A 14,026-nucleotide genomic window follows, 5' to 3' on the forward strand; every position below is an offset into this window, starting at 1 on the left:
CTGCCTTAAGCTCGTCAACTGATTGTTCAGCCTGGAAGATGTGGCAATGGGACTAAATCCACCACTACACTATTCCGCTTCCCTGATGAGTGATTTGCATCTTCATCCATTTACAAAAGGGGTTTCAAGCCAGCTGTGCATGGGAATGGTGAGCAAAAGCTTACACGGTTCTTCTCTTCTAAAAACTTCCGGTTTAGTGGAGAAGACCAACAAATAATTAACACAAAAATTAAAAACTTCCACTGTGCTAAGTAATGTCAAGGAGAAGTCTAGGTGTAGGTGAGGAAGGACTTAATCAGTTAAATAGCAGAAGAGTGAAGCACTTGCACAAGGCGGGGTGGGGGGTGTGTATATGAAGAGGCTCTAGGGTTGGAGGGAGTGGTGGAGTATGTGGAGAAGGTCAAAGGCTGGGGAGGAGAGGAGGAGAGCCCTGTGGTGGGAGTGGAGGCTGGAAGAGGATGGGAAGGGCCAGCAGTGCAGGTCTTTAGAACAGAGACAGAATTAACCTTAGTAGCCACAAAAAGCATCTAAGGATTTTCTCATGGAGGTGATGATTGGAGTCACGATGGCTGCAGCGTCTCTTGAAGGAACAAAGCAAGTAAAGCAGGCAAAGCCCAGGAGGTAGATGGGTTGGGACATGTCCAGCTGGAGGTCTATTCCTGAGTGTAACAAGGAATGCAAAAAAATCTGTCTTCTGAATACAGACTTTTTTCCATCCCTTAATCTTCCCTTTCCTTTTCTTCCTGCCTTGAGGTGCCCAGATTTTATTTTAGCTTCCTGTATATCTTAGTTTAATTAGCATTTACACACTGTTTTCCACATGGCAATCTCCCCCTCTCCTTTTTTCAGACAGCTTCTTCCTGCCCCCAATTCTTTGTCTTGTGTTGATTATATCTGGGAATAATGTCTGCTACGATATTCTTTGGGGCACAGATACATCCTGTTCTCCCTGTCTAGCCTGGACATTCGGAAGCTGGTATCATGACACTTCTCTGTAACACTGAGCTGTTCTTTTACATAAAAAGCACTTATTAATATTCTGAGGGAATAAATAGTAGCTTATGGAAAAGAAGTCATATAATAATGCTGTTCATTATGGATTATCCATCATAAAAGAAACCAGGATTAATTTGGCAAATTGAAATTCACAGATAAACCAAATCATGTCTTTCAACCATATTCTCAACTATCACCCTGGCTATTTCTCTAACCAAAACTACTAATTAGCCAAGGAGGCTTACTTACATGTACTTCTTTTCCTCATCCCTCTAGGTGCTGAACTAAAACACAGGTCAGTAAGATGGAGAGGAGGAGAAATAAAAGATGCAGGTGACACACAGAACTAGGTGACCAGGTCCCAAAGTATTCTTGCTACTTCCCCCACCTCCCGCCCCCTTGGGGACCAGAGCAAAATAAAAGCTTTTTTGGGCGTGGTGAGGGTTAAATGGACACAATTATCCATTTAATTATTTTTTAAGAAGAAGTTCTGATTCTGATCTTAGTACATTAATCAAATTCACTTTTAAAATGGAAAGAAAACTCAGAAACTGAAGATAATGTGCTACTGAAGGCTGTGAACACGTCTTTCATAACACTTTATTTAAAAATTTTAGATAGATGAAATACGGACTCATTACCTGCGCTCCTGCTTCCAAGACCATTTTAATGTAAATTGCCTTAAGCTCATCAACTGATTATTCATAACAGCTTTTTCATAAAGAGTGCCAGTGCCTGCTTGATTAGCTTTTGTTTGCATCTCTGACCAAAGGTTCTGGAATAAGCAGATATTTCTTTACTAATGAGAAATAACAGTCAACGATGCTACAAACTAACAGCAGGTGTGTGACATGTGAAAAGATAGTGGTGGTAAAATTCCAAGAACTAAAGCAAAGCTTAAGAGAAAGAAGAGAGAAAGAAAATAGGGGGTTGATTACTGGGACAATATACAGATTCCCGTTTATTTCATAAAAATCAGTTCTTTACTGAAGTGCAAAAGAGGACACTCTTGGTGTATCACTCTTTGAGGTAGGAACTTGTTCATATGATTCACATATCAAGTAACACAAGAAAGCAACAAAAAGTCTTAATTGTATCTCTGCTCCTGTTTGCCCCACCCCCACCTCCCATAATCACTTTTATTAATTTCTTATGTCTTTTCCCAGAGTTTCTTCATACAAATATAAGCAAATATGAACATCTGTTTTCCTCTTTCTTACCCCAAAGATAGCCTACTACATTGTGGTTCTGACTGGAAGGGTTTTCCATGTCAGTTCCCAACTTCAGCATCGCTTTAGAGCTGCAGTACTCCATTGAAGAGGTATGGCATGCTTAACCAAGCCTCTGATAGTTTTCAGCTGTTCCAATGTATCTGTAGAACAAACGCTAAGGTGTGATTGCTGGGTATTACGGATTGAATTGTGTCTCTTATGAAGGTTATGTTGAGGTCCTATTAACTCAGTATTTAGGATATAACCTTATTTGGAAACAGGGTCACTATAGATGTAAATTAAAATGAAGTCATGCTGGAATAGGGCAGACTCCTATTCCAGTATGACTGATGTCCTTAAGATGATGACCATGTGAAGACATGAGAGACACACAATAAAGACAGAGGCAGAAATCAGAGCTATGCAGCTGCAGGCCAACGACCACCAAAGACTGCCAGCAAATCACAAAAAGCTGGGAAGAGACAAAGGATCTCCCTAACTGGTCTCAGAGGGAGCATAACCCCATAATGTCTTGATTTCAGACTTCCAGTCTCCAGAACTGTGAGTTGATGCATTTCTATTAGTTTAAGCCACCCCATTTGTGGTACTCTGTTATGATAACCCCAAGCAATTAATACACTAGGTCAGAGGGTAAAGCATGTATAATTTTGATAGTTGTTGCCAAATTAACCCTCCCTCATATGGATTGCTCCACTTTCACAATTACAATCAAAGCATGAGAATCCTTGCTTTCCCACAGCCTTACAACCATGTGTCATCAAACTTCTGGGTTTGTGCCAATCAGATAGGTGATTTTTGATGTGAATTTCTCTTAGCATGATGAATTTAAGCCTCTTTTCATATGTTAACAGCCTATTTGTATTTCCTTTCCTGTGAAATGTCTTTTTCATATTCTTAATCCATTTTTTTGGATTGAACATCTCTTTTTTAAGCTTATCAACTTCTGTATGCATGTTTAGTCACTCAGTCATGTCTGACTCTTTGCGATCCCATGGACTGTAGTCCGCCAAGGCTTCACTGTTCATGGGGATTTTCCAGGTAAGAATATTGGAGTGGGTTGCCATGCCCTTCTCCAGGGGGATCTTTCCCACCCAGGGATCAAACCCAGGTCTCCTGCATTGCAGGAGGATTCTTTACCATCTGAGCCACCAGGGAAGCCCTATCAACTTCTAGGAGCTCTTTATATATTAAAGAGACTAGTCATTTGTCTATGACATAAGTGAAACCATTTCCACAGTCTGTCATTTCTGATGGATTTTTTTTTTTTTTTTTTGCCACACAGACATTTTTTGATACTGCCAAGTTTGCTGGCACTGCTCCAAAAGCACTAGATCCCTAAAGTACTTAACACATTTAGGTTCACAGTATCTGTGATGAAAAATAAAGTTTATAGAGCAGTCACACCCAACTCAAGGATATATGGAAAGATTCCTGGAACAATCTCATTGCTTCAGATACTATTTACTGGATTTCTCTCAGTGGGGACTAATTGGACGAAGAAGACAAATGGATTAGGGTTAGAGAAAATGCTGAAGGGAAAACTTCACAAAGAGAGCATAAAACATACAATCATTGAAAATAGCTCAAAAAACTTAAGTTGTTGTTGAATGGCAAAACACTGTTTAAAAAAAAAAATCAAAGGGAAGGTGAAGATAGGTGTTGCTTAAAGAAAATTCTTCTCAAAACCTGATTTCGTAAAGACTTTTTAAAGTATGAAATTACTCTGTGCTTAACAAAGAGCTCTGCTGTAATTTTAAATAGCATTTCCCAAGAGGAAAATGACAGCAGATTTAGAATCAAAGCTTGAGTACAAATCCCAAGTTAACCTTTGAGAGAGATGTGTACCTGTTGTGAGATGCAAGCTACCTGAGTCTCAATTATATCACCTGCATAATAGAATTCACATCTACCCCACCTTAAAGCTGCAGGCTGAGAGCAAGTGTGAGAGAGCTTAGACCTTAAAATGCTATTAGAGGTCATTTGGTTATCCAAGAAGAGGAGCTGAATTCAACTTTCTTGAAACCCAACTATAACAAGATAAAATGATTCTATTACAAGTTACTCAGACTTCAGAGGAGGTTTGTAGGAGATTCTAGAGGGAATTAACATAACTGAAATTATGGTGCCCTAAGCATGTGGTGAAGATACCAAGAGGGATGAAAACTGCTAAAAATTATTTATAAGGAATGCTTTGGTATGTCTTAGTTCCTGGGCCCTCCTTCATAATTGCAACCTTCTTTTACTTCTTTTTTTAAAGCTTTATTGAGGGATGATTGAAAAATATAATGTATATATTTAAAGTATATTATGTGATCATTTGATATACACATACTCTACATCAGGGGTCCCCAAACCATGGACCAGTAGCAGTACATGGCCTGTTAGGAACCTGGTCACACAGCAGGAGATGAGAGGCGGGCGAAAGTGAAAACATCTATCCCCTCCCTCAAGCCCCGAGTCCATGGAAAAATTGTCTTCCAAGAAAACAGTCCTTGGTGCCAAAAAGGTTGGGGACCATTGCTCTACAGTGTAGAATGATTACCAAGATCAAGATAATTAACACAACCATCACCTGATGTAGTTAACATTTTTTTCCCCCTTTGGTGAGACTGCTTAGGATCATCTCTCAACTGCTTTTAAGTTACAATACTGGACTATTAACTACGGTCACCCATGCTGTTTATTAGAGCCTCGGAACTAGTTCTTTTTCTAAGTGAAAATCTGTACCCTTTGACTTAAAATCCCAACTTTCTGAGCTGATAATTCTCACATGCCTTATGGCCAGGAGGTCAAGACTAATGAATTAAATATCGTACTGATCCTTTTTTTTTTTCACCAATCCATCCAAACTAAGATCTGTACCCAATACTGTGATCCTTATAAACCAAATCAACAACTTATCACAGTCAAAGACAAATTCATTCTAAGGGCCAAAAGAGCATGCAAGGACCAAGACTTAAGGCTAAATTGTTCCCCACATTCACTACATCTTCTGTATTTTCATGGGGAATGTATTTCCATACTTTAAGCATACAAATCCAGAATAGGTATAATTATCAGGTATAAATAATATACACACATCTATGCAACTACTCTTTATTTACACTGTACAAGCTCGATAACTTTTATTGTATCAATATGCTTCTAGCTTTTAATTTTAGTTAACTTTTTTTTTTTTTTTAATTTAACTTCTAATTCCAGTTTCTCTTAAATGAAAAAGAGGTGAATGAAATTAACAGGGACTCTTCTGCTTCCTGACCAATTCACACCGCAGCCTACTTATACACTAGACGAAGACTAAAAATAAGACTGCACAGCCTTCCCTCCACTCCATCATCTAGTTTTTATTAAACAACATATGTAACATGTTCACACCAGATTTTAAAAAAAGCAGACACTGTGTTAAATACTGCATATCCGTCTCACTTGTCAAATTTTTACTTTTCAGAATTCTTACATTAAAAAATGTGGGAATGTGGCCAAAAATATCCATCAAAAAATAGTACCTTCCCGAACTTACAGATGGAATTGGAAGGTGGGCTGTCCTGGTGCATCTCCTCCTCATGCTGCCCCAGTGCCCCACTCCTCTCACTGTGGAGGCTGCCTGCAGAGCCCTGACAACCAGCTAAGGGTTAATGGCTTGCAGGATTTGCTTGTGTTCCCCAAGTTGTACCTTGACAATATGAAATTAGACGTATACTCGTTCAACTGAAAATTTTAGGGAGGACTCATTAAAGAGAAGGTATTGCGGTAATTAAGAAAAGACCATGACATGGTTGGTGCTTCCCAGAAGCTTACAATCTGGGTTGAACAGTAGGGCATGTTCATAAGAAACCAAGAGAAAGTCATCACCAAAATTGCCACTGGGTAGCTTAGCACTGTTGTGGGATGAGAAGAATTAAGTGCCGTGAACTGCTGTCCACTCCATGGACTTGGCCTTAGCATCACATGCCACTGTCTCCTCCCAACCAAGAACACAGTATTGTATGTGGGTTTACTCAGGCAAAGTCATCTAAAAAATGGCCTTCCTTGTTCATCAGGGTGAAGAGAAAAGTAAAGAAGTTGAAAGTTCAAGAGCAACGTATGGGGGGTGCCATTTACATGTAAAGGGGAATGGCAAACTGAAGCCAGTAAAAAGCCTTGGCAAACTTCTGGAGACAAAGCCTGCCCCCTCAGGGGAGGACACCACGTGAGGCCAGCAAGACTGTCATCACCTCAGGTACTCTGTTAGTCTGAGCTTTCAGCATGGTAGCTGGGGCACATTGGAGGTTTCATCTAATGGAAGCCAATCTGGTCTGTCCCAACCCTGGGTCTGAAGAGCTGTACAGCTTCTCCTTGACTTCATTTGACCATTTTTAAAAAGTGTTTACTCATTTATTCATAAGTACTGGCAAGAACACAGGCAAACAATGGTTTGAGCATGTTGTTAAATCTATGTTCAGTAGTATTCTCATTATTAATCAGCAAAGAGCTGTTTTATAGTTTTCCCTTTAAATATATAACTTTAAAATTTTGAATACTTTTCAAAATATTACTCCTGAATGCTTTAGTAGCATACCTTCGGGGTAGAACATAAGCCATCTTAAACTTTTTCCACACCGGATTCAATTTTTCCATACCATACAGATCAATTTTCTCCTCTTTACCGTCTCTGCCTATTCTCAGCATCAAGCCAACTCCTTAGCAGCAGAGAGAGAAACAAAAGATTCTCCAGAGACAAATGAATAGGGGAGTTACCTATCCTGAAAAAAAATCCATAAATTTTTAATTTGCCAATTCTGACGGGGCAGGTATGTAATCTAGACTGTTAAACCTTTTTCTCCTTCAACAGTGCTTTTTGAGAATGGGAATCACCTTCAGAAGCCTCTGTTCTAAAATAGCATCCTGACTCCTCCCAGGATCCGGCTGCCAATGCAAACAGTTGACAGCCGTGCCAACCTTATAGCTCCCAAAGTGAAGCAATCTCACTTTCATGATCGAATAAGACTTATAAAAAGGTGTGACAGATGGAAGATAACGAGTAGAAGAAAATGAGAAATTATGTAGAAAGGTAACGAGAAAGATTCTATAGCAGAGGAAGGAGTACAACGCAGGATCACCCTCCTTGGTTATTACGAAAGTCATGCTGGATTTTTGTGTGAGCCAGCACACCTCAGTGCAGACTGTACCTGGGCACAGACCATGCCCGCCGTGCTTTCCACTGCCTGCCCTTCCTGCCCCTGCCACTGCCATCCCCTTTCCAGATTGCTGCTGCCATTCCCTCCTCCTTTCTGGGTTTCTCTGTTTCCTTAATATGCAATATGCAGACTGTAACTGTCCATTATTATTAGCTATCCTCTTAGGAAATGTCCTTCACACAGTTGAGTTTCTAAGGCCTTTCAAACACACCTTGGTAATTTACTAGTTTTTTTTTTTTTTTTTTCATTTATTTTTATTAGTTGGAGGCTAATTACTTCACAACATTGCAGTGGGTTTTGTCATACATTGACATGAATCAGCCATGGAGTTACATGTATTCCCCATCCCTATCCCCCCTCCCACCTCCCTCTCCACCCGATTCCTCTGGGTCTTCCCAGTGCACCAGGCCCGAGCACTTGTCTCATGCATCCCACCTGGTCTGGTGATCTGTTTCACTATAGATAATATACATGCTGTTCTCTCGAAACATCCCATGTCGCCTTCTCCCACAGAGTCCAAAAGTCTGTTCTGTACATCTGTGTCTCTTTTTCTGTTTTGCATATAGGGTTATCATTACCATCTTTCTAAATTCCATATGTATGTGCTAGTATGCTGTAATGTTCTTTATCTTTCTGGCTTACTTCACTCTGTATAATGGGCTCCAGTTTCATCCATTTCATTAGAACTGATTCAAATGAATTCTTTTTAACGGCCGAGTAATATTCCATGGTGTATATGTACCACAGCTTCCTTATCCATTCGTCTGCTGATGAGCATCTAGGTTGCTTCCATGTCCTGGCTATTATAAACAGTGCTGCGATGAACACTGGGGTGCACGTGTCTCTTTCAGATCTGGTTTCCTCGGTGTGTATGCCCAGAAGTGGGATTGCTGGGTCATATGGCAGTTCTATTTCCAGTTTTTTAAGAAATCTCCACACTGTTCTCCATAGTGGCTGTACTAGTTTGCATTCCCACCAACAGTGTAAGAGGGTTCCCTTTTCTCCACACCCTCTCCAGCATTTACTGCTTGTAGACTTTTGGATAGCAGCCATCCTGACTGGCGTGTAATGGTACCTCATTGTGGTTTTGATTTGCATTTCTCTAATAATGAGTGATGTTGAGCATCTTTTCATGTGTTTGTTAGCCATCTGTATGTCTTCTTTGGAGAAATGTCTGTTTAGTTCTTTGGCCCATTTTTTGATTGGGTCATTTATTTTTCTGGAATTGAGCTTCAGGAGTTGCTTGTATATTTTTGAGATTAATCCTTTGTCTGTTTCTTCATTTGCTATTATTTTCTCCCAATCTGAGGGCTGTCTTTTCACCTTACTTATAGTTTCCTTTGTTGTGCAAAAGCTTTTAAGTTTCATTAGGTCCCATTTGTTTATTTTTGCTTTTATTTCCAATATTCTGGGAGGTGGGTCATAGAGGATCTTGCTGTGATTTATGTCGGAGACTGTTTTGCCTATGTTCTCCTCTAGGAGTTTTATAGTTTCTGGTCTTACATCTAGATCTTTAATCCATTTTGAGTTTATTTTTGTGTATGGTGTTAGAAAGTGTTCTAGTTTCATTCTTTTACAAGTGGTTGACCAGTTTTCCCAGCACCACTTGTTAAAGAGGTTGTCTTTTTTCCATTGTATATCCTTGCCTCCTTTGTCAAAGATAAGGTGTCCTTAGGTTCGTGGATTTATCTCTGGGCTTTCTATTCTGTTCCATTGATCTATATTTCTGTCTTTGTGCCAGTACCATACTGTCTTGATGACTGTGGCTTTGTAGTAGAGTCTGAAGTCAGGCAGGTTGATTCCTCCAGTTCCATTCCTCTTTCTCAAGATTACTTTGGCTATTCGAGGTTTTTTGTATTTCCATACAAATTGTGAAATTATTTGTTTTACTAGTTATTTTTTATATTAAACTCTTTTTCAGCCTTTAGTCAGCTTGCACAAAAAAATCCTTTAAGTTGTCTATTTATTACTAGCCTTTGATTTTTCCCCTCTAAAAACAGCGGTTTCCTCTGCCCCTTTCCCAGCATGTTAATGCACTTCTAGAGAGACACATAGAGAACAAAGTGTGACACTTACCACATTAATAGGGGGTCTTTTGAAATAAAATGGTAGCTTCTCTGTTACAGTTATGCAGACTAAATCCACATCTAAATGTGTACAAGCAACCTGTCAAGAAGAAAACACAAGTAAAACCAGAAGCAAAACTGGCACATCTTAAGAATGGGGTAGGTCAAACATGCCACAAAGAAATGTAAATAGATACGGCTCACTCAACAGACACTGTAGGGTTCTGTGTTCAAATGCATCCGTCCTTTTGCAAAGCCAACGGTTGGCCACTCACATTTGGTTTGAATGGTTTAGCTGTAATCCAGCTGAAGTAGGGTGATATGTCTATAGAAATCTCAACAGACATGGTCCAGAGACCCTCTAATCCACAGTCAGCTACACAAGGAGAGGTTGCTAAGAGAGGCTCAATTTCTGGAAGGTTACTTCAGACTGTTCCAGAAAAAGGAAACTGTTCTGATACCAAGAAAAAAAAGTTAAAAGGAATGTATGCATGGTCCACCTTCTCCAGAAATTATTTATTTTTGTGCCAGCAATTTTCCCACGTCTATGATCCGATCAGTCTACTGAGTTGTCAAAGAAACCTTACATGGCACTACCAACAGCATTTTGTTCAAACGTTAATAGAAACAAAGCATCTCCACAAATGGTCAAAGGAAAACTGCTGTAAATCAAATGATTCTGAATGCATTTTTTTTTTCCAACTGTTAATTTCTCTTTCCTTTCTTCTCATTTTTGGTATTACCTGTTGACACTCTGCATTTACTTCCAAAAGAGATCTGAAACTGCTAATAAAAAAATACATGCAAGACAAAATAAATAGATAAGGAAATGAGGATAAAAGGAAGAACAGGGAAGGAAAATAAAACTGAGGAGCAGTTACTAGCTTAAACGTGCAGGCCAGAAGCTGCACATCCAGCTCTCATTTTGCCATTATTTGATTTACAGAGATAAAAAGAACTGGCTCTTCCCTACTATGACAAAAAATAAGCCTCATTATCAATGCTGGTATAGTCAGGCTTGATGAACAAATTCAAGCTGCCATGGGGGCTGTGCTGCCAATCTAGCATCAGTGGCAATGACCAAGAGAAACGGGTCGAGAGGGGGTGACAACGTCCTGTAGGTAGGCTCGACCTTCCACAATGACAGGACTGTCACATCTTCTACTTTTTCTTCAGAGTCCCTGCTCCACTCATTGTTACCCCACCTCAGGGTTCCAGGGAGCAGGGAGTGATCGGAGGCTGCCTGGCTTTAAGACCGTCACAGTAACTTAGTAAGCCTGGGAAGTAATGCTGCTCTGGCAGACACCCGGCTCATAAAGGACCTGTCCTATCCCAACTGCTACAGCTGTCTAACTCATAAAAGTCATTGAAAATTTGCTAAGAATGGATGAGAAAACCTCTGAATAGCAGGTGAAACTAAAACAAATTCAGCTTCTGTTTGCCATTTTTACACTATCAGGTTGGCAAAGATCATAAAGTTTAGTAATATACGGGTGACACAAGAACAAACAGGGACTCACAGGGGTTTTAAATCAGTACTGTCTTGAAAAGCATTTCAGCAATAGGTATCAAGATTTTACACGCACACATCAGCAAATTTCACCTATAGGAAAGTATCCTATAGAGACCAGAAGTGTATTCTATAGCTCTATACCCTACAAATGCTTCAGGATATTAGTCAAAGAACATTTGCTGCAGTACCAATCACAAAAGACAAGACACAACTAAACATTCCTCAATTTTACCTAAAAAAACAGGGTTGCTTTACACAATAGAATACGCTGACTCTTTACATGCAATGAGGTACCTCTCTAATGGATATTATGGAACCATCGCCAAGATACACTGTCAGATGAACAAAGCAAGATGTCCGGAAGGAAGGCAGGAAAGAGGGAGAGGGGAATGAAGAAGGACTGGGTAAAAATACTTCTGAAAAGAAACCTAAGAACTTCTGGCTGTGGTTGCCTCTAAAGAAATGGCACAAGGCGTTTTAGTAGGAGGATGGTATACTTTTCAGTGTATACCTCTTTGCACTCTTTGAATTTATTATTATAAGTACAAATTATTTTTCATTTCAAAAAGCTGATTCATTTCTTAAAAGCCTGTAAAAACATTCTTCCCCAGAGTAAAGCTAAATTAGGTTACTTGCTTATGTATTGCTCTTTTTTCCCCAGGGTTAATTAAAAAAAAATCCCTTGTGTTGGTTTAAATACACACATTATAATAAATTTTCAGTTACAAAGGACAGCTTTACTTGGCACCTTAGACTTAAAATGTCTCAAACCGAATTCTTTTGTTATTTAGCTATTAATCCAAATGTTCAACTGATACACTTAGGTAACTATAAAATAAGAGTTAATGGTCACATTATAATGAAATACTTTCTAAATCATTAAAAATGATTACATTATGTCCAAATACTTGTGATTAAGAATTTGATTATAGTGGCTTTGGCAGGTTGTATATGAATTCATATTAACTGTTCTTAATCTTCCTCTGGCCAAGGACTCCTATGAGGACTTAAGGAAGGTATTCCTCAAATGGTACATACACTTATCTTTGACTTTATGGAACAAAGAGAATAAGAGGGAGAAGGTTCAGTCTCCCCAAATCCTTCATGGATGTCAGGTTGGTACATCCTGGTGTTTTACACAAGGGAGAGCCAGGCTTGCCAGTGAAAAGAGATGCCCATAAATGGATCCTCCCAACCTAACCCGTGTTAAAAAAAAAAAACCCTCCCCTGAAGAATTTGCTTAAAATGGAGATTACCAGGCCCTACTCCCAGCAATCAATTCAGTAAGCAGCGTCTAATCACCTGCATTTTAACAAATCTTCATGGCAAATCTGACACCGGTGCAGCCAGACCACACCTTAAAAGGAGCCTGGAAAGATCCGCCCTTTCAGTAGCCTCAGGTGTTAATACAATAATGCTCTGCAAAGGGTAAGGCATGGAAGGTAAGGAAGGAAGCAGGAAGAAAAGAGAACTTCAGTTTTCACTTATTTTTAATTCCTCTCTTAAAATATTTTGTTCAGCGTGTGTATATTATTTCATAAAGCACACTGATATAATGGAGCATGCAAATAATTTGAAATAAAATAAACACACACATATTGGGGATGTAGGACCAGTACTTTTTCAAATTGATATAGTATACACTCAAAGTAGATTGGAGGCCGCTGGACTAAACAGCCTGAATTCTCCTCACCCTGTCCAGTCCTAAATGGGAATAACAATGAGAAAGAATATGAAGAAGAATATATATATGTATAATTGATTCACTATGCTTCACAGCAGAAATTAACACAATAATCAACTATACATCAATAAAATTAAAAAAAAAATCCTAAATGGGAATAACCAAATCAGAAGCTCCTGAAACTTCTATGTAACTCCCTCTTGCCACATTCCACAGCCACCCACAAACAAGAAGCCGTGGCCAATGGACTCAGCTTACAACCTTTCATCTTTGCCTTATTCCCTGGGGTAATTATGGAGGAAGAGGGTTTATCTATGAGATATCTTTCAGATACTCTGAGTGGAAACTAGTATGTTAATTCCCATGGAATTATTTAAGGTGGTTAGATTTCACACTACTAATTGTTAACATGTGTTTAGGAATGCTTTTATGACTCATTTTAGAGACCTTAGTTTTAGAATATCCTATCTACAGAGATATTTGCCTACATTCTAAATAATCTACTTACCAAACAAATAAAATCACTTAACAGAACATAACCTGTTAAGCAACAAATTGCTTGCATTTGACCCAATTTCAAGCTTTACATTAAAAGAAAAATCTTTTTAAATGGATTTTCTATCGAAAACAAGGAGTGCCAACTTCAACTGAATCTTAAAGAATGGGTAAGATATGGAAAAATGTTCTGATTTTAAAAACTGTTTTTTCTACAGTCAATTCCAAACAAATACTCTGCCAGTTATTTATAGCTTTTATCCATCTTCCAGAATATTTCTGATTCCTCCACCCACCATCATGAATTACGTGTTCATACCTCTGACCTAAAATTTGAGAATAATCTGAGGAAAACAGTAAGATAAATTCACTGAATCAAATATATAATGCAGTCTAAAACCCTACTCCTAGTTCTGCGACATGCTACCTGAGGTTTAGAGCAAATCATTTAGCCTGAGTTTCAATTTTCTCGTCTACAAAATGGGGATAATAATAAGCATCCATCTCAATTACCCCCTGGGCTGTTGTTTTCTCTAATCACATAAATGGCTATGGAAATGTACGATGTATGCTCTTCAAAATCAATTCAAAACACAAGAGTGCAATAAAAAATTAGGGACACTACCAACTTTTAGTCTACATTATAACTGAGTTGTTAATATTTAATAAAAAAACTAAGTTGTTATTTAACAAATCTGGACATATCCATGTTTCTCTTAAGGGTTTCCACACTGAATCAGAATCCCATATGGAACTTAAAAAAACAAATACCCAAGCTCAACCCCAAACCTACCTAATCAGAATCTCCCATGGTGGAGAGCTGAGCCTGACTGATTTTAAAAGGTTCCACAGGGGTCTCTGAT

At 38.9% G+C, this 14,026-nt stretch overlaps 1 protein-coding gene across 4 annotated transcripts in view; it reads right to left on the bottom strand.

Annotated features, from left to right (window-relative positions):
• RPP30 (ribonuclease P/MRP subunit p30) overlaps positions 1-14,026 on the bottom strand; it is a 30,967-nt gene that overhangs the window by 8,597 nt on the left and 8,344 nt on the right. For 2 of the 4 annotated variants that reach the window (XM_043476152.1, XM_043476150.1), the window contains exon 6: positions 9,482-9,571. The exons of the other annotated variants lie outside the window; for them this stretch is intronic. In XM_043476152.1, the coding sequence (XP_043332087.1) occupies positions 9,482-9,571 (90 nt within the window). The remainder of the gene's footprint in view (positions 1-9,481; positions 9,572-14,026) is intronic. 4 annotated transcript variants of the gene reach the window in all.

The sequence above is a fragment of the Cervus canadensis genome, chromosome 8 (assembly GCF_019320065.1).
Source record: "Cervus canadensis isolate Bull #8, Minnesota chromosome 8, ASM1932006v1, whole genome shotgun sequence".
Lineage (NCBI taxonomy): Eukaryota > Metazoa > Chordata > Mammalia > Artiodactyla > Cervidae > Cervus > Cervus canadensis.